The sequence below is a fragment of the Pimephales promelas genome, chromosome 3 (assembly GCF_988280905.1).
Source record: "Pimephales promelas chromosome 3, fPimPro1.hap1.1, whole genome shotgun sequence".
Lineage (NCBI taxonomy): Eukaryota > Metazoa > Chordata > Actinopteri > Cypriniformes > Leuciscidae > Pimephales > Pimephales promelas.
The window spans coordinates 18,002,990-18,030,000 of NC_142771.1; the positions used below are offsets into that span (position 1 = coordinate 18,002,990).

Consider the following 27,011-nt stretch of genomic DNA (forward strand, 5'->3'; position numbering starts at 1 on the left):
AGTGCCTTGACCAGGGACAGATATTTAGTGCACTGGAAGTTTATTCAATTAAACAAATCGGCATGGCTACAGTGTATCCTGCAGTAAGACTATCCAAAATGAATAAAATAAAATAACAACAAACCATCGCTTGTTTGCTGTTGATCTTGACCACAGGGTGGCGCATGTTTGCCATTTCAGATTGAATATGCAATAGAAAAAAGTAAAAAAGTACAAAGCTTTTTTATAATATACATTTATTGGTAATGTAATTCTAAGCTTTACTTTCTCTTAACTGCATTCAATAAAACCACTAATCAGAAAATATCCCAAAGACAAATAGAATCTTGTATTTTTTTGTCTTTGCGTTTTGTTAGAGAACTTAATAAAAACTCAAAGACTCAAAAAACAAGAGTTTATTTCAGGCATGTAAACAGAAATAATATACAATAAAATGTACAAATGTTTAAGTACTTGAAAAATGTTACATTATCCATAACATGCATTCAGCAAGTGACAAATACTGTGTGAAGTGTCAATATACATTCAGTAAACTGTGTGTTAGTACTTATAAGCAGAACATTAAAGACCATCTGACAAAAGAATCAACTAAAATTTCTTAAAAGTGATTTAATTAGAAAATTAAATAAAATAAATCAACATGTTTTTATCAATGCATAACATTAAGTAGTGGATTCAGATTCATATTCTGTTATTATTCATTTGTCTTAGTTTAATTAATAAAATCAATGATAAATGAAAATGTTTTTCTAAAAAGCATTCAGTTATTCTGTGCGTTACTATTTTAATCACGGTCACGTTATTACTGCACACTGTAAAAAATGATATGGTCAATATGTTACAACAACATGTTTTTTGCTTTAACTCGTCAAAATAAGTTAAGCAATTTATTTCAAAAAGGTTCACCTCAATTTTTTGAGTCAGTTTAATGTAAAGTAATTTGGAATTACTTAAACTTTCAAGTTGATTTGTACTTAAAATTTTAAGGCAGCAACTTTTTTCTTTTCTTTTTTTACAGTGCATGATTTAAAGGTGCCATCTAACATAATAAATCAAATCCTACTCCATATTCCATAACAGATGGGGGCAGTATACCTCCAAAAAATGACTTGTGCTCCTACCATCGCGCATGTTATTCAAATCATTTGACATGATAGTAAAAGGTTGGAAGACCGCAGTTTCACGTGGAACATTTGGAGATTTTTAGAGATCAGAGACTCAATGAACTAAACACTAGAGTGAACTAAACTAAACACTATGAATCTCAACACTAAATGATGAAGACCGCCTCATAGATCTCAAAAACAAGGTGGTGCATTTCGACGGTATGGGAAAATAAAAGCTTGGGCAATTATTTGAAGTTTATGGTATTCGTTTTGTTCATATTACACTTTTATTGTTAGTGAATTAATTTGACAGACAGCATTCGCTGATGTTGATCAAGCTAGCGCCGTGAATTCACCGTGAGACACACGCAATTGACACTTAGCAAGCAGGTTAGTTAAGCTCTCAGATTCTGTCAATTATATTACGCAATTCAAAGAATAAATACCGTTTTGGCGCTTGTACATGTTACACTACAGATCCCTAGCGCACGTGAACCGATCGTCTCTACTAGCTGGAAAAAGAACATGAACTCTGTTGAAAGATACAGTATGCTACAACTTACCAAAATGTATTCCTCATGCATAATGTCGACCAATCATTTTTTGAACTCTTCCCTGAACTGAAATGTAGTAACGGGCTGTATTTCCACACGACTGACATCAGGTTCAAGTACACACACAAGCCGGCGCGAGCGCGACTCACTCGCGTATTGCAGTTTGGCTGGTGCTAACGTTGCCCGTCCGCATACCGCCTCCCATGGCCGGAACTGGTATTACGATACCTGCCGGGCCGGGGCTAGTAATTTAGCATGCTAATTCAGGTTAATATCTCGGCAGCACTATAACTTGTCAGTTTTTTAATGACATCTTTGCACTTATTTCTTCTCATTCTTTTGATGCGTGTAGCTCATTTTTCGTATATTGTTACCTCAATTATTACATATGGCACCTTTAACTGAACTATGAATAAATAAGTTGTATTGGATCTTAGTACTTATCACCCTCACTGCTGGTTTGCATTTCGTATAAAAAAGTGATAGAAATGCCATAAATAAAGAGTTTAAAAGCAACCAAAGCTTCATGCTGATTTAAGTGCTTATTGAACACTTTCAGCTTCAGGGCAAACATAAACTGGTAGCTTCAGAAGCCAGTGCATGTTTAATTACATTAAATTTATCCTCAAAAGTACAAAATGTTTCACTAAATCAATAATAAAAAAAAAAAATGATGTGAAACGACGACAAGCAAATGAAAAGACTTCCTTAGAAACAAACTAAACTGTCACATTTTAAAAGCTGTTAATCGGTTATGTGATAGAAAGATAAATTGTTATCTTTGCAATTAAACATTGATCATCAAAATAACAATACATTTGAGCAAGTAACTGTAAATGCTGGATGTGTATTAGGTATAATGAAACATGATAGGGATGCTAATGTGTCTGTCTTGTCAGACACATTTGGTCAGTCTTGTTCAGTCTGACTCTCTGAGGCATGCATTCCACGCGTACCCGATGTGGGCCGGATCTGGGTCGACACTATGTTGCTGTCGGGGAGACAGAATGCTATTAAGAAGTAGGATGCAATATGCTAAGCTGGCTAGTTTCTACTTTCTGACCCTGATTCATCCATACATGCAGTTTTTCCAACATACAATGCCCTGTTGAAAGCATATAGTGTATATTCTCGGTATATTGTGTCATCATCATGCCCATTATTATTCATTACATAACTGGGCTGAACAACCTGACATTCAGGACACAATTGCACATCTGGCTCAAAGTAAAAATGGCCCATAAGCCAAGGATTTCACAGACTTGCAATTAACAATTTGCAAGTACACCCTCCACATGAAAAAGGCTCATTATAGGCAAGTGAAACATTACAACAGAATCCATATTTCAGTACACTGAAATACAGCATATATTTGTTTTATGGTCTGAGTTAGCCTTGGTTAATTTAATTTTATAGTGACATTTTTGTCTTTAGGAAAACTAGAGATTCTGTTGTTATTTGTTTTAAGGTGTAAAATGCTAAATGAGTCAATAAGCAAATGTAATGCTGTTAGTAAAGTCTGTATAAACACAAACGTACATAATATTACATCTTTACATTGAACTATTAAGACTAATTTACTTGATTAAATTCTGATTAACAGGTTGCCATTGTTAATTTTATTTAACTGTTAGTGCAAAATCAGAGCCATATGTTTATTTTGAACACTACAGTTTAAAGTAAGTAAAAATTAACCGTAAATCTATGTCTCAATATGTGTTAATTGTTAAATATCGGGGGTCCTTTCCTGTAATTCCTCTAAATTACTTTTGAATGATTAGTAATCATTACCATTGACATTTTTTCTTTCTTTTTTTTAAAAAAAGTTTTAATTTCAGGTTCTGTGCGTCAAAAATGATTGATGTCTGCACTAAGAGCCCAATCATTTCCAATACCATTAGACAAACAGCTGATGGTCTTCTCAAGGGCAGTACTGAGAGGAGCCATTGATTGCATCAATAATACTGATTACAACTCGTAGTTCATACTTGCTGTTGTGTGCCAAAGTATAACTCAGTCTCCTGAAGGGTCTCAGTATTGTTGGGCTTTCCAAAGGTTGAGTGTTCACCATGGCTTGAACCTGCTACACAATTGACTCCTTCAGGTTTTCCGCAGCCCTTGAGGAGTCAGGAGCGGGAAAAGGCGCGGAGTGCAAGACTACGTCGCTCTGAACCTTCACCGGAGGACGCTTAGCCCCGTGCTGTGTTTCCCCATGGTGAGAGAAAGAGAAACCCAGACGATTGGTGTCCTCAATGGCTTGATCTCCATAAAGATACCTAATCTTGTTAGCGATCATCCCTTCGATCTCCGGAGCCTCTTCTTCTAGTCTCTTCGAGTCTGTCTTCTCTCTGTACACATACGAGGCTTGTTTGAGGCAGCGTTTGAGGATGTGTGAGCGGTAGGCTTTTTGGATGGTCGCAGCGGACACTTCTTCTTGCTTACGTCTGAGAGTGCTGGTGATGGGCTCGTACGAAACCTTTGAGGGGTTGTTCGCCATGAACTTCTCCTCCATAGTTCCTTTCATGGCATCCATCTGTCCAGAATCGCCCAGGACCTCTGTGGTGAGGGCCAGGAGGATGTCCAGACAGTGGATCTTATCACCAGGGACCATGGGAAGGTCCATTGTGATCAACTTCAATGTGTTTGGTTTCGGGATTCTCAAGGGGTCTTTCAGCGTGTCGCAGAATTCAGACAGTCTACTGTAATCGATGAACTGAGAAGCAGAGGGGTCAAATTTCTCCCAGGTTTCATAGAACATCTCGAAGTCGTCCTCGCACAAGGGGTCGCCACTTTCTTCCGTCGCTACGTTGAAGTTTTCCAGGATAATGGCTATGTACATGTTGACCACGACGAGGAACGACATGACAATGTAGCTGCAGAAGAAGACGATGCCCACCGCAGGGCTCCCACAGTTTCCTTGGATAGGCGATCCTGGGTTCTCCACATTTGGGTCACAGTTTGGTGGACTGTTGAGAATAGGAGACAACAGTCCATCCCAGCCGGCGGACGTCGTGATCATGAACAAGCATATGATGCTGTTCCCGAAGGTCTCGAAATTAAACATGTCATCGATGCCTCCTTCTTTTTTCACGTACGCAAAGTTAGACATGCCGAATATAGAGAAAATGAACATGATTAGGAATAGAAGGAGGCCAATGTTGAAGAGGGCAGGTAGTGACATCATCAGCGCAAACAGTAACGTCCTGATTCCTTTCGCACCCCGGATGAGACGCAGGACGCGGCCGATTCTGGCCAGTCGGATGACTCGGAACAGCGTAGGTGACACAAAGTACTTCTCGATGAGGTCTGCCAGCAAAAGACCTGTGAGACAACAAAGAATTAACATGGAGGTCAATTATAACCAATTACTGTAGATAATTATATGATTTAATCTACAATAATCTAATCTACAATTATATAATCTAGGTTGATTTCATGATTTTCAAAAACATTCATTGTATTTTCAAGCCTCTAAAAGTGTAATGTAAATCAAGTCTGTAAATCAAGCACCCTGAATATGAGTTTGAGTTTAATATTTGGATACATAATCTTTTTATTTTAAGAAATAAAAATAAATGGATATATATATTTTGTTTTTGGGAAGTTACACCACATGATATTTTACAATCTGAACTAACTTTGACTTGCCATAAACAAGTAAAGTTAAGAGGCCTCGACACAGTTGTGTCTTCTCTATGATATCGATATCTTTTTTTTGTTTTTTAGCATGTTTAGCATGTTTTTAAAATGACAATAAAATGAATTTTAGAAAATCATAGAAGATTAATTCAGTTTGAATTAAAATAAATATATAGAACCAAAAAAATTAGCATCCATTAACATTTTTTTTTACACCATGATTGCTTAGTGATTACTATTAATAAAGCAGCCCTACCTGCGATTGAAAGAATGACCACCACAAAATCAAAAATGTTCCACCCAACGGAGAAGTAGTGATAGCGCAGGGCGATGATCTTGAGAATGCACTCCCCAGTGAAGAGCACGATGAAGACACAGTTGATCAAGAACAGGATATTTTCCATCTCCGCACTCTGGTCATCCGTCTCTACCATCATGGTCACCATGTTCAGGCAGATCATCACCATAATGAAGATGTCAAAGAATTGCTTGGTGACCAGGTCGAATACCAAGCCTTGGAAGCAGTTCTTCAAACATCAGATATGTCCAGGCAGCATATTTGGGAGAAGAGCATCCCGAGGAGGAGAAGATGCAGTTAGTACTTTAAAAATAATAACACATCAGATTCAAAACCTACACCAAAATATATTTAAAATACATTTATTTCATACTAAGTATACTACAATTCCATTAACATTTACTGACATATCTACAAAATATTGCAATTAACCTTTATTTGGAGTACTTATTTATTGCACAATTCATTTTTTCTGAATATCAATCCTAAATATGTGTTTTAATATCACTATTAGTAAGGATAGTATGATCACTCTATAATATCAGTCTTTAAATGCAAGTGTCCCTAAAGTATACTTGCAATAGTTCCAATTTAGCAAATTCAAATATATCTTTAGTTGGACCTCTCAGCACTATTTCTGGATAACTAAAGTACATTAAGTGCAAAATTAGTTATTCCAATTTAGCAGACTATTATACTATCAATTTAGTATACCAAAAGTACAATTGAAAAATGTATAAATATATATATATTACCGTAGGCCTTGGAATTGGTTTCTGTGGCTTTTTGGAGCCAAGTTTCTTCATGGCATTATAGTATTTTTTCTGCTCTTCTGTCATGAAGATGTCTGTTCCTCCTAAGTATAGGCACAGAGACAATTATTCCAGGCCATAAAGTGTTTTAGTGTCGCTACAGATGAAGAAGACCCATTGCCGACACTTATCTTTGCCTTTTGTTGGTTGAAATTGTCAATGATGACACCAATGAATAGATTGAGGGTGAAGAAAGAGCCAAAAATGATGAAGATCACAAAGTAAATGTACATGTAGAGATTTGACTCATATTCTGGCTGATCCTCCACCTGCACAGATAACACCGTTAAAGAATCGCAGACGTATTTCAGGAAAACAATATTGCGCAGTCGAAATTGAATCATTTGGGCTCACAAATGTGAGATGACACAACTAGTCATGATTCTCTTATTCTGTTAGTTAATGGTTAAAATCAACATTACGTTACGGGAATCCACAGCACTATACATGATGTCCATCCATCCTTTAAATGTTGCCTGGAAAGCAAAAGTGTATTTTTCAGTGTATTTGCCATTGCAGATCAGTGCACATCTGTTTAAGGAGGGCAGACATTTGACGCCCAATATCAATGCTCACCACTTGCAGTAAGGAGAGGTAGCCCATGCCTACGTTATCAAAGGTGACCTTCAAATTCTTCCATCGCACATCTGATGCATTTTCCATGAGCCTAAAGCAATCTGTCTTATTGTTGACCTCACTGGTATGGAAAACTGTCTCGGATGTTTCGTTGTAGCAGTAGTAGAACTTTCCAGCAAAAAGGTTGACGCCCATGATGCTGAAGATGAGCCAAAAAATTAGGCACACCAGGAGAACGTTGAAGATGGAGGGGATGGCCCCCACCAGGGCATTCACCACCACCTATGCATATTGACAGCGTGAGAGCCTGGAACCCAACCTTAAACCGTTAAACTTCACTAAGATTGAACAGACAACTTTTTTTTTTTTTTACTTAAATGATGCTTATCTACTTTTTAACTTCAAAATGATTAATAGCTTTTAGTCATGTTACTGATGTGGACACCACCATAGAACTTCAACACAGACTTTTTCTAACCACAAATAATTAGATCACCTCTCAAAAGAAGAAAAACAAAAATATGTGAACAAAATGGAAGTTTTGGGCGTTTGTGGTCCATATACAGTACATCACCTGCTGCAGTATTTTAACCTGTTAACTGTCACCCCCCCTTTTTTGAATAGACATGAAAATGCACATTTCGAACTTAAATGGTTGTAATTCAAGAATGCTTTGGAATATAGACATATGATTGGTCTTGTTTTAAAGAAGACATTTGGCAGATTTTTGTAGAAGTGAAATAAATTAAGAAAGTGAAACAGAAAAAAAGTTATAGAGGTTTGAGTTTATGGAAATGTACAATGCAAAAATATTAATTATTCATATTTTACATAAAATATATATTTTCAAAACCTGGGCTACTCTAAAACGGCAGAAAAATCAAAGCCAAAAATCTGAACAAGTTGTGTTTCAAATTTTAGGTTGATATCTCAAAAAATGAGCTTTCAGTAAGATTTTGTTTGAGCGCAGTACCAAACTTTTTCACTAGGGCACAATCAGACTCCATTACTGCCCATATAAGGGCGTCTGCATTTCCATTCGTGTTTTGAGTGATATGAACCATTATTTTCACAATTTTCATACAATTTCTGAAGTAGAGATCCTATTCAGAAGTAGTATGGGAAGTTTGGCAGATTTTGATATGAATTGAACCTCTAAGAAACACATACAAAGAACACGCATGTAAGTCATAGCTAGCTGCCACGTCACAAATGGTGAATTTATTATTTTTTTCTTGATATTTCAAACTTTTCAGACCTTTTTTTTCCAAAATAATTGAATGGATTCTATCTTTTGAACTTTTGGCATGAAAACAAACTGAGGTATCTACCATTGTTTCATGATTTTTCATGTTTACTGCTATTTTAAAATAAAGGTCTGAACACGCCTTATGAGTATGAAAATATTCTTGTTTTATATTGATAAATTAAGACTCCTCTGTAATATATTTTGAAAATCAGTCACCAAATATGGAAACTAGAGATTGTAAGCTTTCAAATGATATATAGTTTGTCAATATTATTTAAGGTATTTACTAAGATATTATTGTTTTAAAAATATAGTGGCAAACGTCCCACCTGTGGGACGGTGACAGTTAAGTACGGGACGTCAAATTCAGTATAAACCTTATTGATGATCGATGAAAATTTTGACGTAAATGGACACTAAGTTACAACTTACGCACTACTAAATATTTTTGCGTTGAAGCTCAACTCTACGTATAAACTAAATATTTACGGAAGCCTCCGATCAGGAGTAACGGTTGTAATAGCAGACAGACTGAACTGCATCAATAAGCTCGTTTTACCCGACAGACTCAATTTTTTAGATTGTGATAATGCTGACATTTACACTTGCTTATATTTTAAGAGAAAGAACATTTTGGAAAATATTACTTTGTTAGTGGCTCTTTAAAACATATCCGTCCTAAACAGCATGCCGCTGTGTGCATTGGTCCGTGTTGTTGCCAAATAAAATCAGTCATTATAAATGTAATTTTTAAATATTTTTTTTGCATCAGAATTCATTTGTTGATCCTTATTAATTTTGTTAGAAATACAGTTTCTGAATATTATTTAGCCTACATATAAATATACTTATGTTATTCATGATTAATTGGTATCGTATTTAATGGAAACTTATTTTTAGTTAGTTACGTGAGGCAGAAGAAGTTAGAATGAATGATAAACTGAAATGTACAGCATGTAAACACAACTTCCACTCACGTATTTGAAGGCTGTTGTTGGAATATTGAGGGTAAACTTTATATTATGAGATTGCACTACTTTACAGACAGCTTACAAACTACTAGCAAAGTTCTGCCTTAAGAACAAAAGGTCCAACTGAATAAAGCACAGGGTTACTTACAAACTAGCTAGTAGTTACTAAGCCTCTAGTGTGGACTTTGAATGACTGGTGCAACCCCACCCTGTTTCCCATGTACATACAGTAACGTGTGCTTTTCTAGTAATAACACTAACTGTGTAATAACTATACTAACCCTGAAACTACCCCTATCCCATGTTGTTACCTTATATTACTCAGTATTTTTGTGGGTAAGTACACTGCAAGTACATTGAATCTGCACCTACTGTAAAATAAAGAGTAACTAAGAAATGTGAGGAATAGCAGAACTAATAATATTGTGGACAGCTAATTGATGAATGCAGTTACGATGAGGGTGGAAGCAGAAAACGTAATACACACACACACACACACTTACCCTCATTCCTTCAAATCTGGAGAGAGCTCGGAGAGGTCTTAGCGCTCTCAAAGTCCTGAGAGACTTAATGGCCCCCAGTTCAGAGTAGCCTAAGATATTTGCAGTTAAGCTGATCAGGGACACCTGAAGAAAGAATAATTCAAATAAAGTATATTACTAAGTATAAGAATAAAGTATATTACTGGTTATTTTCACATCAATAACACATCTTAAAGCCCTAATTCTCAAAATACTGAATTAACCCTTCTGTCGTCTTTAAATACATATTACTTACCATTACCTGATCCATTGTTGGTAAATAATATGCATTTAAATATCACATAAATATGACATTGTTAAGAATATCTAAAAGCACATGTTCTCATTTTCTAAGAAAATGGCAAAATATTTTACAGATTTTCTCAAAAAACAAGAAAATGTACTTTCAGATATTCTTGACAATGTCATATTTATGGGGGGCTGGGTAAAATATCGTATTTCCGATAACTGTAATCTAGCGATTCATAAAATTCCAACATTGATCTTTTACTCCACTTCAATTTTCAGCGCCTGTTGAGTTTTTTTTTTTTTTTTTTTTTTGATGTTACTGCGATCTGAGGAACTGACGTAGTTGATAATCTTTAAAAAAGATTAAGCACTACATGATGAAAAATATGATATTTTCATTATATAGTGCTTCGTGGCTGCTAATTCATCAGCACCATAGTGAAAGAAAACATACTTTACCTGAGTTGTGAATGTGAGTTCATAGTCTATATAGTAGCAGTAGTGGTCTAATGGTTAGAAAGGCAGACTCATAACCCAAAGGAATCCATCAGGAAATGACTGTTATTGACGTGCAAATGAGTAAGGTGTCAACGATTTAAAGTGTGTGTGTGTGTGTGTGTGTGTGTGTGCACTAACTTGGATAGGTTAAATGCAGAGGACAAATTTGGACTATGGGTTACCATACTTGGCCTTCACATGTCAGTATAGTGAATGGGATGCAATAAAAAGACAAATAAAAAAAACATGACGTCTTTATACTGCGCTACTAAACATTTGTAGTGCTGCAGCAATTTGTTTCATATAAGTGGAGAGAAATTAATTTGTAGTGACATATTGAATACTCCAGTCACAATAATAGAAATATAATTGTGAAACAGACATGAACCAAAATTTGGCTTTAAGATACCATTTACCAATAGCAGAATAATGCAAAAGCTGTTATAAAATAAGAGATATTACAGAAATAATATGTAACTTAACTGTACATTAGGAATTCATTAATTTATAATGGCTTTCAGTGTGAGTCAAATTTGACCCAAGGATAACAGCTAGATGAAGTGTGAATAGATTATTTGTGGTTTTAACATCAAATTTTCAAGTGGGATGAACTAATACTTACATCAACGATCAGAAAGTCCAGCCAACACCATGCGTTTGTGAAATAGACCTTGAAACCATAGGCTATCCATTTCAGAAGCATCTCAATGACAAACACATAGGTGAAGACCTGATCTGCATATTCAAGGATGATTTTAATCATTCTCCGTTGTTCAATGTATATGTCCTCAAATGCCTAATTTTAAAAAAGCATACATATGAGAAAAAAAAAATAATTCATTGGACTCTGGTTAAACAAATAAAAATGGTTTATTGATTGACTCACCAAAGCTCCACTGCTGAGGAGAATCATGAAGATGATGAAGGTTTCAAAATAGCTGTGCTCCACAATGGCGTAGCAGGCTTTACGTAAGTTCCACCATGCCTTCCCTTTACCCTGGGTAATGTCAAGCTCCAAGATAGGACATCGCCTGATGCAGTCTGGGAACGCAGACAAAGCATTATGTTAATAACAAGAACTCAATATAATACACATAGTCATTTGTTGATGTCTCACTCTCTGTGTAGCAGTCCTCAGGGAAGGTGGAATCCTCTTCATCCTCCACCTCTAACTCTTCTACCTCAGGAGGTTTGTCCACTGTGCTGCAGGTTGATGATTCATCTCCATATTTCTTCTGTACAGATGAAAAAACTGCTGGTTAATTCTGGATCTGGATTGAATATAACTTTTACAAACAAATTAATATCCTCTGTGTCTAGAAACCGACAAAAAAGTGTCTCAAACTGCTTGAGGGAGGTTCAAACTTGCTTCCGAGTTTCCAAATTGGATTCGGCTGGTAAAGCCACACTCACATTAGACTTCAAGCATGCAAAATTTCTTATAACATATATATGATACAGTATATGGATATCTGCAAAATTTTCGTAATAGGATGTCAAACTCTGCAACATCTTTTTTCTTACATTTACTTTCATACATTTGGCAGATGCTTTTATTCAAAGCAACTTACTGTGAATAGTATACAATTTATCAGTTAATGCATGCCCTGCTAGTGCCATGCTATACTGTCTGAGCTACAGGATTCCAGCAGATTTAAAGGGATAGTTCACTTTGAAATTAATGTTTGATATGTTTTAGCTTAAAACATCTTTAGCATCCAAGATGTAGGTGTCTTTGTTTCCACAGTATTTTGATTTAGGAGGTTACAAGAGGTAAAAACGATATAAATACTGTTCGTTTTCTCACACAAACTGCTCGTTTCGTGTCTTAGGCCATCAGTGTGTACACTGTAAAAATGAATATGCTTTATCTAATCAATAAAATTGTGGCAACAGATTACAAGCAATATTATTTATTAAATTGAACAAATTAGAATTGAGTAATAGTTAATCAAATTAACATTCTAATTAATTCTAATTTGTACAATTTAATTAATAATATTGCTTGTAATATGTTGCCACAATTTTATTGATTAGATAAAGCATATTATTTTTTTCAGTGTACTTACATTACGAGTCATTATATCTTGCTTAATTTGGATTTCTCTGTTCAAATTCTTTGAGGTGGACCCAAGGGTAGACGTCCATTATATGACTGACAGACAAGAACAGTTTGACTTAAAAATATGAAAATTGAAAATACTGTGGAAACAAAGACACCTACATCTTGGATGCCCTTGAGGTAAGCTAAAACATATCAAAAATTTTAATTCAGCTAAGAAGTCACACTGTGACACACTGATCTTCAGTTGCTCACGCATCTTCCTGTGATCAGAGTTCACCAAACTGGAACTTTGGAATTGGCATGAGATTGCATTTCCTGTCTCCTGCGTTGGCATGCTTATGAATGGAAGTCAATAGAATGAAAAATCGAAGGTGATCTAGTGGTTTAGGTTGAATTGTACGAGCAAATCAAAGATATTTTGACTGTCAACTCAAGCAAATGGCATTATTTGCTAAACATCATGTGCAGTCTTACAAAAAAAAATAACAGTAAGGGACATTTTATTTTCAATTTACCCATCATTGGCAGGTGTCTTCAAAGTAACTAACGTGACTAAAAGTTACAAGATTAGGATTTATGAAGAAAAAACTATGTTACAGTAACCTTACAGATCTCATTCGACTGTTCACACGAGACTAAAGTACAACTTTGCTTTCGTGTCCCCTCTCTCTGCTACATAGCTGGTTGTGAAATGCAGGGCTGTGCGACACATGAGGACATGACATATGAACTGTGTTACCTGATCCAGTGGCATGCCAACAATCAGTTGCTTAATGAGTTAGAGCCAGCACGCTTAAACAAACCAAATATGAAATCAAATGTGTGGCTTGAATTGTTAAGACATGCATTTTACAGTGCATTGGTATATAGTGCAGGTATGGATTGATTTTAGAAAGTTTATTAGGCATGGATGTGGTTCTTCAGGGTGTCGTTCAGCAAGGTCACTAATCATGCTTCGCGAGTGCTCTTTCCCACGCCCCGTCACCGTGTCACATGATCTCTGCCATTCCTCAGACATACTCTCTAAACAAGATGACCCATAGGGCTCCAGATGGACTTTGCAGGTGTCACGGTATTTGGGACACATGTCAATGTGTCAAAAGGTGTTGATGGACGGATGTCAGTGACACTCTGGCGATCGGTTTTGCATTTGTGTGAACTTTCACATTAGATTTTAGGAACTCAACTATCAGAATTATTCACTGAACAAAACTCACTTTATCGACGCCTTCTTTGTCTTCATCCTCAGAAGAGCTGTTGCCATCCTCATCATCCGATTCACCATTGGCCATAGGCACTTTGATAACGGACATACTGGAATTCATGGTGGCCATTGTAGAATCTCCCTCTTTGTTTGCGTCCGCACCCTCTTCCTTTGGCATCAGGCCCAGAAGCTGTCTTGTATGTCCGATAATGAAGGCCTTTACCCAGTCAATCCCTCTTGTTATTCTAGAAATGGCAATCTGCAGATTGTTCATCTCCCCATCATCATCAGATGCTGACAGGTTGTCCCCACTGAAGGAACTGAGCAGCAGAGCCAGGAAGAGATTCAACACCTTCAGGAAGAGAATGAGAAATAATTTAATAATGCAAAAGATTAATTACAATGACATACAGGAACACATTTGGGATGGGGATATGGGGATATCTATCTATCTATCTATCTATCTATCTATCTATCTATCTATCTATCTATCTATCTATCTATCTATCTATCTATCTATCTATCTATCTATCTATCTATCTATCTATCTATCTATCTATCTATCTATCTATCTATCTATCTATCTATCTATCTATCTATCTATCTATCTATCTATCTATCTATCTATCTATCTATCTATCTATCTATCTATCTATCTATCTATCTATCTATCTATCTATCTATCTATCTATCTATCTATCTATCTATCTATCTATCTATCTATCTATCTATCTATCTATCTATCTATCTATCTATCTATCTATCTATCTATCTATCTATCTATCTATCTATCTATCTATCTATCTATCTATCTATCTATCTATCTATCTATCTATCTATCTATCTATCTATCTATCTATCTATCTATCTATCTATCTATCTATCTATCTATCTATCTATCTATCTATCTATCTATCTATCTATCTATCTATCTATCTATCTATCAAAGATGGAGTTAATCTACTCACCACTAGGTTTCCTATAACCATGACCATCATGAAGACGATGATGCACATGCCTTGGTCAGCCACCTCCATGCAGTCCCACATTGTTTCGATCCATTCCCCGCATAGAATACGAAAGATGATGAGGAATGAGTGAAAGAAATCTGTCATGTGCCAGCGAGGGAGCACACAATCCTCTGAGATCTTACACACACAGTCCCTGTAGCTCTTTCCGAAAAGCTGCATCCCCACCACAGCAAAGATGAAGACAATAATGGCCAGGACAAGGGTCAGGTTTCCAAGAGCACCCACAGAATCGCCGATGATCCTTATCAGCATGTTAAGGGTTGGCCAAGACTTTGCCAGCTTGAACACACGCATCTGCAACCAACAGAGTCATGATTTGAATAGAGAGATTAGTCCTGAAATTCTGAACAGTGCAACTTCAGTAAACACATTTGTACATAAAATGTATTCAAGTCTATTATAGTTATTTATGACATTAGAAAAGCAACAATGGTACAAAAGATAATGTTACAAAAGAATTATATTTCAAATAAATGCTGTTATTTTGAACTTTCTATTCATCAAAAAGTCCTGGAAAAAAAATACATCACAGTTTCCACTAAAATTGCACAAAAAAAAAAACAGTTTTGCATTGATGATAATACAGTAAGGAACCTTTTTTTGAACATCAAATCATCTGATGATTTCTGAAAGATCATGCGACACTGAAGACTGGAGTAATGATGCTGAAAAAGTAGCTTTGCCATCACTTTGGTAATTTGGTAATTTGATGCAATCTATATTGTGAAAAGTGCTATATAAATATACTTGACTTGACTAAGCTGCTCTTTTCCACACAATGAAAGTGAATGGTGACCACTAACTCTCAAGTGAGATTATAAAAAATGACTTCAATTTTAGTCTTTTACTTACATAAAGTATAGTTTTCCTTTAGGAGACTTGGAATTTAGTTAACGAGTCACATGACTTTTTTGTTATGATTCTATTATGCTTGACAGCCATTGGTCCCCATCTACTTCCAGTTGTTCTGATTCTTTCATTTGTCTTCCATGGAACAAAGTTTTATACATTCGGATCAACATGAGGGTGTGTAAATTATGACAGAATTGTAACGTTTAGGTTAACTATTCCTACCAGATTATTTCACCTACCAGACGGAAGGACCTTAGCACAGACAAGCCCTCAACATCGGCTAAGAACAACTCCACCAGGCTCATGGTCACAATTATGCTGTCAAAAATGTTCCAGCCAACCTGAAAGTAATAATAAGGGTCCAGTGCAATAAGTTTTAGCACCATCTCTGCTGCGAAGATACCTGTGAAAACCTGCATGGGATAGAACACAACATGATAGTTAGTACAACATGAAGTTATACAGAATAAGTTTTCAATATACATTTAACAATGATAGGTAGATATACTTACCAGGTTTCCCACCGACAATGTGTTTTCAAAACTCTCAGTCATGGGATAGTGCTCCATAGCCATGAACACTGTGTTGAGCACAATGCAGATGGTGATGCCCAGATCCACAAAAGGGTCCATTACAAATAGGTAGACAATCTTCTTAAATTTCACCCATGGAAGGCAGCAATTCCATTTCAGGAATATATCAGCAAACTTGTACCAGCAGGGAGGACAAGCCCTTTGATTATCTTCCAGCTCTGTTAATTAAAGTATAGTATGTGTGTGTGTGATTTGTATATCATAATATATTATTTGTATTCTTTAATTGTTCTGGAACTCACCATTAACACTTACCATCTAAAGCATTGTCTGTAGCATTCGCTGCACTCAATTTTCTCATCTGAGAGTCAGGGACTTCTAAGTAATTCATGCTGCCTTTGGATCCATCCGATTTCGAAAGGGGTTTCAGTGCGATCCCATCATAGTCGCTCTGAATTTGGTCATCATCACCTTTATTTTTGCTGGATAGGGATGTCTTGCTGCCATTTACCAGCCCGTTCTTCTGCTGTTTGACAAATAAAAACATCAGATAAAATCAGAACTAAAAATTAGTATTTTTCAAGACAAACGATCCAATGCTCAGGCTACGCTGTTTAAGCTCTTATGTTACCGCATGACAAACCTCAGCTTGTTTCTTGAGCTGCTCCAGGATTTTTGCATACTCTTCCTCCTTTTCTTTAGCTTCTGCAAAGGTGGCTTCATTCTGTTCAGCATATGCCATTGCCACCACAGCCAGAATCAGATTGATGAGGTAGAACGAACCCAAGAAGATGATGACTACAAAGAAGATCATATACGTCTTCCCTGCTGCACGGAGCGTCTGAAACATTTAAGACACTTTTCAGTGGTGCTTTTTTGCACAGATATGACTTTGTACAGTATGCTTTAATTATATGGTCAATAACATAGAGAACTAAATGCCCACTTCTATAAAACACTAACATGCATTGAAAGATTTGGAGTAGGTAAGAATTTTTATAAACCTAAAACAAGCATTCATTTTATGTTAAAATTACTGGAATGAATTTTAATTATACAATCTTAACCTTTTGTTATGGATTGATTGATTCATGTAATTTTGTTAACCATATTAACAATTATAATAGTATGGCATTATCACATGCATGAAGGTGAGAAACAATGTGACTTTAACAGAATTCATATACACACCAACTGGAACAAGTTCTCCCAGAAGTCTTGAGTCATTAGCCGGAAAAGGGATAAGAAAGCCCATGCAAAGTTGTCATAACTAGTGTAGCCATAATTTGGGTTTCGGCCAGCTTTCAGGCACATGAACCCATCAGGGCACTTCCTGTGAACAGCAACCGTGAACAGGTGATTTAATATGAATATATTCAGTTTGCTTAAAACTGCTCTGAATAAAGTTTGAACTAAATTCTTTGACATTTCTCCCTGTTGTTATTGCACCAATTCAAAGTTGCTTCTTTAGATGAGTGCTTAAAGGAGTAGTTCACTCATTTATCAAAATGAATGAATCTTTTCCCGAATCAATTCGTTCATTGACATGAAAAAATATTTGTTCATTTTGATAAACGAATTTGAACAGGAGAGTCACAAACGTGCATCACAGAACAGAGTAAGGCGACTTATAAAACTTTTTTAAATGAGCGATCGTTACGCTTGATAAGACCCTTATTCATCGTCTGGAATCGTTTAAATCGTTTGCACTGAAACTGTCTTTTGGACCTTGAACTGTTTAGTTACCACTGAAGTGCATTATATGGAGAAAAATCCTGGAATGGTTTCATTAAAAACCTTAATTTCTTTTCGATTGAACAAAGAATGACATGGATATCTTGGATTGCATGGGGGTGAGTAAATTATCAGCAAAAGTTTTTTTTTTTTTTTTAAAGTGAACTACTCCTTTAAGGCAAATATCATATTTGAAAAATATACCCTGCATCAGAGCTGTTCCCACAGATTAAAGGATCCATATGGCCAGGTACATAGTAGTGGTTTTCTATAGAAAGGGAATGTAGATATGTTTATTAAAGTGTTAAAAGACTGTAACTGCAGTACATGACAAGTTCTCATTCACTCTGAGCAACTACAATGTGCAGCAATTGCAGCCTACATTTGTGACTTTTTTACTTCAGTAATGTGATGTGATGTCACCTGGTTGTTCAATATATTCCGTGTAGTTGAAAAAGCCAGCTTCAGTGCCATTGACGTCTGTGTGATTGAAGGGCATGGTCAGGTTGTCACTGTAGCTCCAGACAAGTGGAGGCCATTTGACACATTTTTGCCGCAAATTTCCCATGAAGAGTTGCAGGCCAATGAGAGCAAACACGCTGAGACAGAATACGGTGAGGATCATGACATCCGCCAGTTTCTTCACCGACTGAATCAGGGCGCCAACAATGGTTTTTAGACCTGGAATTCGTGGTTGAACAAAATGTCAGCTGATGCATTCCCAAACTGTACAAAACATTTTCACATCAAGTGAGTTGCCATGTTAAATGACATGCTGTATTTACCTGGAATTACAGTAATTGTTTTCAGGGCGCGGAGAACACGGAAAGTCCTCAGAGCGGATACATTCCCCAAGTCTACAAACTCTGTGACGTACCTGAAGTAAAAAAGACTCACAATGTTTATTATTTTAAAACCTCATAACTATTCCACTGACACGGTATACGTTCAAATTATCAATAACTTAATCATATTAACAGTTTTAAATATTACTACATAATAAAAATATATTTTTTAATACATTTTCCAATTTTGGCTTTTTACCAAAGACCAAGTAACAATAATAAAAAAAATAACGAAAAGTAAAATAAATATTTAGTAGAGCACTAAATTAAATAGACTATGCAATGGACAATGTTATATTTTAATAATAACAACAGATTCTAACATGTTTGCCTCAATCTGGATATTTCTGTACATCTGGTCTTGGGCATGACCATGATTATACACAGTGATTAAGTATACTTTCTGCTTCGATAGTAAGTTGTGACACAATGTTCTAGTGTTAATGTGTTGTATTAGCTCATTTAATTTCATACACAAGCATGGACTATAGTATCATCCCACGGTATTAAATCATTAATCAAAAACCAAAACCTCTTTTTTGGTGGATAAATCCTTGAAAATATGAGCAAAAAGTCCATTTGGAGTATTTGTAGCTCAAGAAAGTGGACATGACAAAAATATGCTTAAAGGTCATGTCGATAAAAGAGATTTGAGAGTCAGTTTTGCAGAGTCCTCTGAGGAGTGTCGAAATCGCTGGGGTAAGAGATATGTTCAGTGTAGACTATATTTAGCTTGAGTGCAACAGTCGATCACAGAAGCCAAATGGCATCATTATGTGTGTACTGTGGACCAATAGCAAGTGAGATGCCAGTTGGGTAGTTGGATAACAGCATTGAATTATGACATCTGTGAACTTCAGGCGACTGTACTGTGAAAGTACAGGAGCCACGAGAAACACATTATATACAGTAGTTACTAAAGTACTGTGATTATGTGTTGAGAAAAATAAGCATTGATGAAATGTGCTGTTTTAAAATAGTCCTGATTCCTGTAGCTCAATCAGTAGAGTTTGGTGCAAACAGTGCCAAGGTCATGGGATTAATTCGCAGGGACTATTACAAAAATGTGTACTTTAAATACAACGTAAGTCGCCTTTGGATAAAAGCTGGCAAATGCGTAGAGGTAATGTAAATCTAAAATCAAAAATAAGCTGCAATAGGAAGCTAAAATATTCATCAACAATCGGTTGTGTTCATACACTTTATATATTGAGGATTCACTTGACAAGGCAACAGGGGAAATAACATTTATTCAGTTTTTCTGATAACATGCATGCCTTAATACTTGCCTATATAGATTTAAAATACCTTTAGCTATTAGTACCAAGTAACGCTATGTAAACAGCAGATGGAATCATGGAGGGAATAATGATTACTGTCTATTATTGTGGACAGTATCGGGACCACAAAAGTTCTTGTTCACCTTCAGAACTACAATCAAACCCGCAGCCTTTTAGTGTTCTGAGGAGGGCCGAAGTGTGAAGCTGCTAAAAATAGGCCTGGTAAGTGATCTCACTTTACGAGTGGATAAACATTTTCATTCAGCCAGGCTGTGATTGTAAAGGGAGGTGAGGGTGGACATGGGGAGGCGTATGGAGAAGCTGAGGAGGGCTGTCTACAGAGGACCAGGCCATGCGGGCAGCCTCATTACACTTCTGGTGATGCTATAAACACATTGACCTTTGACCTCTCACATCTGAGTGGGTATTTTCACAATGCCTTTGTGTCTAATGTGGTTACCACATACCCTGACTGAGCAAAAACTGATTAGTCGCACACTATGCTGGCTATTTGGAATGGCATCTGATTATGGAAACTACTGTTAAAAATAAAGCTGGTAATGGTTCCAGTCCTCTTCTGAACAACCCATTTGCATTAAAACCACAACACTAATTGAAGGATTTATAGTGCAACATTTTGGATCTCAAAAACATTTTTTATCAATAAAATTAGAGCCATAACGAATGTTTGCACTGGCTTGTTTAGCCACTGATTTTACATTCAGGTTATTTTCATACTTACGCCATGCTGATGACCATGAAATCCAGCCAATTCCACGGGTCTCGTAGGAATGTGAAATTACCCTTGCAGAAGCCTCTGGACAGCACCTTTATCAATGCCTCAAAGGTATAGATGCCAGTGAAAACGTACCTACGAAGATCCAAATTGCACAATAAACAATCAAGGTCTATAAATGTGTCTCTATAACATCCACTTTAGGTTTCGGGTCAGCTCATTTTGTGTGAATTTTATTTCTGTCAGGACCACTATCGCAAAATACGATTGACAATTAGCACACAGTTCGGATTGGCAGTATGGTCCTGTTCTGGGTAAGAACTCCCTGCGCTTTCATGCAGCCTAGTATGGATAAGAGCAGGAGAGCAGCAATAACCCCCCAGAACAGAACCAAAATGAAAGTAGGCAGGTAGACTTGAGAGTCAGCTCATGCAAATTTGACCTGCCAGGACAGACAGACAGACAGACAGACAGACAGACAGAGAGAGAGACAGACAGACAGACAGACAGACAGACAGACAGACAGACAGACAGACAGACAGACAGACAGACAGACAGACAGACAGACAGACAGACAGACAGACAGACAGACAGACAGACAGACAGACAGACAGACAGACAGACAGACAGACAGACAGATAGATAGATAGATAGATAGATAGATAGATAGATAGATAGATAGATAGATAGATAGATAGACGGTGCAACTCTTACTCTACTGTTTTGCTCCAGGATGGAGGGTCACTCATTGTCATGAAAGCACAGTTTGACAAGATGGTTAACATGATGAACAAGCTGAACAATTTGTTGTGAGTAAAGGAGAACTCAGAAGGATAATTTGTGCCTCTAAACTGAATGAAAACTCTGTCTCTGAGCATTAGACAAACCTACCAACTTAAACATGGAAATCAAATAACAGATGAAGAACATTAATGCTATACTATATATATATATATATATATATATACCCAGGTGAAAAAGATCCAATTAAGTGTATTAAAAATGCATTACATTATATTTGTATTGTACTAAAAACATATTTAAGTACATTTTTAATACACTTAATTGGACGTCTTTTTCACCTGGGTATATATATATATATATATATATATATATATATATATATATATATATATATATATATATTCGGTAACACTTTACAATACGTGTGCACTAATAAGCATTAATTCATGCTTAACTAATGCACAGATAATACTGAATTAATGTGTGACTAATGATTATTTAAGCTATTCATTAATGATTACAAAATTATGAACTAATTAAGGGTCTGTAAGGTTAATGTATTAGTTCATACATGAATTGTTATTAATTAAATATGTAATTGTGGATTAATTCCATAATAACTCATTTTTTATAGCGTTAATTAATATGTTAATTACCAGAATGAGCCAAAGCCTTGTATTTCAACTTCCAGGTAATATGACAGGTATACTAATATGCATTAATACATGATTAATTACTTCATTGTTAGTGCAAATTACTACAATTACTAAATGACTAGTTAATAATGATGTGCCTCATCAAGTAAAGTCATAACATAATGATACCTTTGCAAATCATTAGCTAATGATTAATTAAAGCAGACAACTGGAAGTTGAAGTGCATAGCTTTGACTAATTGTGGTAATTAACACATTAATTTACTATTAGTTAATAAAATATGTTATTAAGGAATTAATACACAATGACACATTGAATTAATAGCAATTCATGTATTACTTAATCTATTAATCATATTGACTCTTTATTAGTTGCTGATGCAGTAATCGTTAATTAATGGTTTAGTTCTTCATTAGTTATACATTAACTCATGATTATCTGTGATTTAGTTAAGGATGAATTAATGCACATTAGTGCACCCGTATTGTATTGTGTTACCATATATCCTAATCTAATCTATTTCTATAGGTTATATTTAATATAAAGGATATGAATGTATGAGTATTTTTATGGCTAGTTGTCGAATAGGGTTGAAGGGACTTAGAATGTAGCAGGCAGGTTCAGCATTGAATCTGAATATTGTTTTCCCTTTGGTGATCACGATGAAAGTCTGAAAAACAGAAAAAGGGGACAGAACACCTCTTGTGGAGTAACTATTATTCTTATAAGCCAGACTTGTAAAAAAAAATGTTGACATCACTGGTATTTTACTTTTGCCACTGACTTTTTGTGCTTTGTAGAATGGATCCAACTCTTCAATAGGAACATTGAGGAGCTTTGGTGGAGGGTCTCCGTAGATGAACGGTAGGGACTTTCCTGCTTCCAAATCACTGCTGGGTTTGGGCAGATCTTCTTCAGCCACCTCGATATTCTGGGCCTTCATGTGTTCCTGCTCGGCGGCTTCTTCTGCCATCCGCCGCTCGATCTCGGCGAGCGACTCCAAAGTGAAGGGGCGGAACGCATCGATGCCACTGTGAGGGAGTAGGCATGCCATCTTGACATTCTGCTGAAGGAGGGCTGCCACCACTTCGGGGTCTCTCAATTGTTCCCTGCAGGGATAGAGAAAGGTGGTACATTAAAAACAGGTGTGGTACTTTAGTAAACCCTCTCTGAAAGTCATCACATGAGATATTAGACCGTCTGTAATGTAGACAGTCATGCTAAGCAAGTATTTAACAATTAATTACATTTCTGTCAATTAAAAAAAGGAAATTATGAAATTACAGCTTATAATTTATTTTAGAAATAGCATTTGTAATCACATTTTACTTTTCTGCAATCATAAAACATTAGTGTATTTCTCAAGAGTTAGAAATAGATCAGGATATTTGAAAATAGTTTAAATAATGAGTTAAATAAAGTGAGATTTTATACACTAGACTTTTAAAAATGATGTCAATAAGAAGTCAATACTTTACTTAAAAATATTAAAATGATCAAAAAAGAAAAAAACTGACACTAAAGACTTCTACATGTACATGATCCTTCATAAATCATTCTAATATGATGTATTATCAATGTTGGAAACATTGAATTCTTTGATGAATAAAAAAAAAAAAAGAAAGAACACAATTTATTTATAATAGAAATATTTTGCGATGTACACTACTATTCAGAAGTTTGGGGTCAGTAATTTGTTTTCTTTCTTTTTTTTAAAAGAAATTCATATTTTTTTGTTCAACAAGGATGTGTTCAATTAATAAAAGTGATAAAGATTTGTATTGTCAAAAAAGATTTCTATTTTGAATAAATGCTGTTCTTTTTACATTTTCATCAATGAATCCTGAAAAAAGTATCACAGGTTCCAAAAAAAAAAAAAAAAATATTATCCATCAAAACTGTTTCCAACATTGATAATAAGTGAGCACTAAATCATCATGTTAGAATGATTTCTGAAGGATCATGTGACAATGAAGACTGGAGTAAAGCTGCTGAAAATTCAGCGTTGCATCACAGCAATAAATTAGATATTAAAGTATATCAAAATAGAAAACAAATATTTTAAATTTTAATAATATTTCACAATAAAAGTGTTTTACTATATTTTTGATTTCGAAGAAATGCAGTATTGATGAGCATAACAGAGTTTCTTTTGAAAGGTACTGTATTATAAAATGTTTTGGGTTTTTCCTCTTCATATAGTGAGGTGTCTATTTCTTGTAATTTTGAGATATATAGTCATGCAGGATCTTTCCTTTTTCAGTACAATGAAACGTGTAAATTAAGGGAATGAAAACTTTCCTTAAAACATAAATCAAAGCATTATATTCCACAGTTTTACTAAACTGTACATCATTATTAAAACGGAAATACTCTTAAATTTGCACAGCACCGCCAACCAAACAACTGTAATCGAGCCGCACAAAAAATGAGCAATTGCGACAAATAGTCGCAATTAAGTTACATATATTGACCCAACAAACTTACAGTTGACGAGGCCATAGTTTTAGCTTCTTCTTAGCTCTGATTGGTTGAGGAGCACGGTTCCTACTCCAAAACTCCGACAGGTTTATCTTCCGCTTATTCATGTCTGCTGTGTCCCCAGTTTCAGCACACAGTTAAAAGCTCTCGACAAATTGAAGAATGCTACTCAGACTGTGTGCTGAAGTTTGCGGGCCGCTGTTTTACTTCTGGGTCCAACTAGACCAAGATGAGACCCTGCCCCCTCAGAGTATCAAAACCAGCACACAAAGACTCGATTGAAGATGATTTTCCACTTTAAAAGATTTGCCCCAGAAAACTGTCTGTAAAATGTGATCACTAAATGAGAAGAAACACCATAGTTGTTGAGAAGTGTCATTTATCAGACACTCATATCTAATTATAAAAGAACAAAGTTCTGATTTTAATATTGCATCACATTATAATTACAAAACAACATTTATCATCATTATTTGAATATTATTTTCTAGTGACAGCTTATATTTCTGCACCTGTTTACAAAAATCATTGGGTTCTTTTATGTGAAAAATCAATAAAATTACATCACTACTGTTCAAGTCTTTTTGCAGACTCCACACACAGGCTGTGACTCACTGCACATGAACGTAAAAGAGTGAGGAGCACTGGTAACTTCCCAGAAGTTGTGTTTTGGTGCTAATTCCACCCAGCAGGAAAATGTGCATTTGATCACAGATCCCTCACTGACCATCTGATAAATACTGCACACAAAAATATCAAAACAGCAAGGCCCAATCTCAGAAGCTGTCTCTACAGTGGTGATGATCAAAAGGTCACTTTAGCAGTGTTCATTCATGCCATTATATTTTGAAATAATACTGTATATTCCTGAGCACACCTTTATTTGCCTTGATCCAAGAAATATATTTACCCCCCAAAAAATAAAAATAGGGATGGGATCTAAACATTTTGTTTGATAGCAATCATTATTTATATTTTGAAGCAAAATCTGATATTAGACGTTGTCACAATTTGGTCTCGTCTGTCAGGTTTTGGTTTGTCACGTCAAGTTCCATGTCTGTCATGTGATTCCCTGTTTGTCATGTGATCCTGCCATGAGTCTTGTCATTGGTTAATTGTCTAATCATTGTTTGCAGGTGTCCCTTGTCATTAGTCTGTGTATTTAAAGGGATAGTTCACTTTGAAATAAAGTTTTGGTATGTTTTAGCTTACCTAAAGGGCATCCAAGATGTAGGTGTCTTTGTTTCCGCAGAGGTTTCAATTTAGGTGATATTTTTAGGTTCTTGTCTGTCAGTCAAATAACGCAGGTCTTGCGAGCAACGAGCGAATATAAGAGGTAAAAACAATATAAATACTGTTCGTTTTCTCACACAAACCGCTCATTTCGTGTCTTAGGCCATCAATGTGTACTTACATTTACGAGTCATTAAATCATGTTTAATCTGGACTTCTCTGTGCATGCTCTTTGAGGTGGTGACCATAGACGTCCATTATATGACTGACAGACAAGAACGGTTTGACCTAAAAATATCAAAAATGAAAATACTGTTGAAACAAAGACACCTACATCTTGGATGCCCTTGAGGTAAGCTAAAACATATCAAAAATTAATTTCAAAGTGAACTATCCCTTTAAGCCGTCATGTTTGCTATGTGTCCTTGTCACGTTTTATTTCAATGTAATCTCTGTCGGTAAGTGTCATGTCACGTTTTTCATTTTATGCTTTAGTTTCATGCCTCATACAAAGTTTTTGTTTTGTTTAATTGATAAATATACAACTTGCCTTCAGTCGATATTTACAAAAATGTAAATGTAAGACTGATTACAAAATAAATATGTATTTCAAACAACACTAAACCATGTCCCTATACAATGGAAAAATAATTTTCATTTTAAAACAATCACAACTTCAGAAAACAATCTTTTCTATTCCATATCCGTTTAACAAATGTGGACTTGTGAGGAAAATTGTACCTACAGTTAAATAGACAAAACGTTTAACTTTTCATGTAACTAAGAACAGAGAATATAAACTTGTACCAGATCAAATTAAATATTTTATTTGAATTGTGTATTTGTATTCACTTTATTTTAAAAGGAATTCACTGATTTTGAAATAGACATTAATATATTGTCCATTCCAAGTCATGTTTAAAGTCAAAAGTCCTAATCTACAGTATGAGATTATATTAAAAAACGCTATTGAACCCCCACACCCCACACCCCTATCTATCATCAAAATCTTTTAGTCACTAAATGTACTTAGAACATTTATGGTTCTCTTTTGACACGCTTTGGAATCTTCCCACTGATCCATGTGCTGAGTGTTGAGACCTGTGTTTATGTCGCTCCTTAAAGCGCCGGTCAGGGTCATTCC

The 27,011-nt window shown here is 35.6% G+C and overlaps 1 protein-coding gene across 1 annotated transcript; it reads right to left on the reverse strand.

Annotated features, from left to right (window-relative positions):
- Window positions 1–250: 250 nt before the first annotated feature.
- Window positions 251–24,781, reverse strand: scn4ab (sodium channel, voltage-gated, type IV, alpha, b). Its single transcript, XM_089128411.1, has 25 exons — window positions 24,641–24,781; window positions 22,938–23,262; window positions 22,693–22,823; window positions 21,468–21,548; window positions 20,760–20,888; window positions 18,678–18,769; window positions 18,316–18,573; window positions 18,097–18,160; window positions 17,350–17,491; window positions 16,802–16,999; window positions 16,474–16,684; window positions 16,138–16,376; window positions 15,865–16,038; window positions 14,711–15,067; window positions 13,756–14,094; window positions 11,591–11,708; window positions 11,360–11,514; window positions 11,096–11,269; window positions 9,709–9,831; window positions 6,986–7,267; window positions 6,832–6,885; window positions 6,537–6,678; window positions 6,353–6,453; window positions 5,556–5,826; window positions 251–4,981 (listed from the first exon to the last, which is right to left on the reverse strand). The coding sequence occupies exons 1-25, from the start codon at window positions 24,739–24,741 to the stop codon at window positions 3,744–3,746; spliced, it is 5,499 nt and encodes a 1,832-aa protein (XP_088984537.1). The 5' UTR covers window positions 24,742–24,781; the 3' UTR covers window positions 251–3,743.
- Window positions 24,782–27,011: the final 2,230 nt, after the last annotated feature.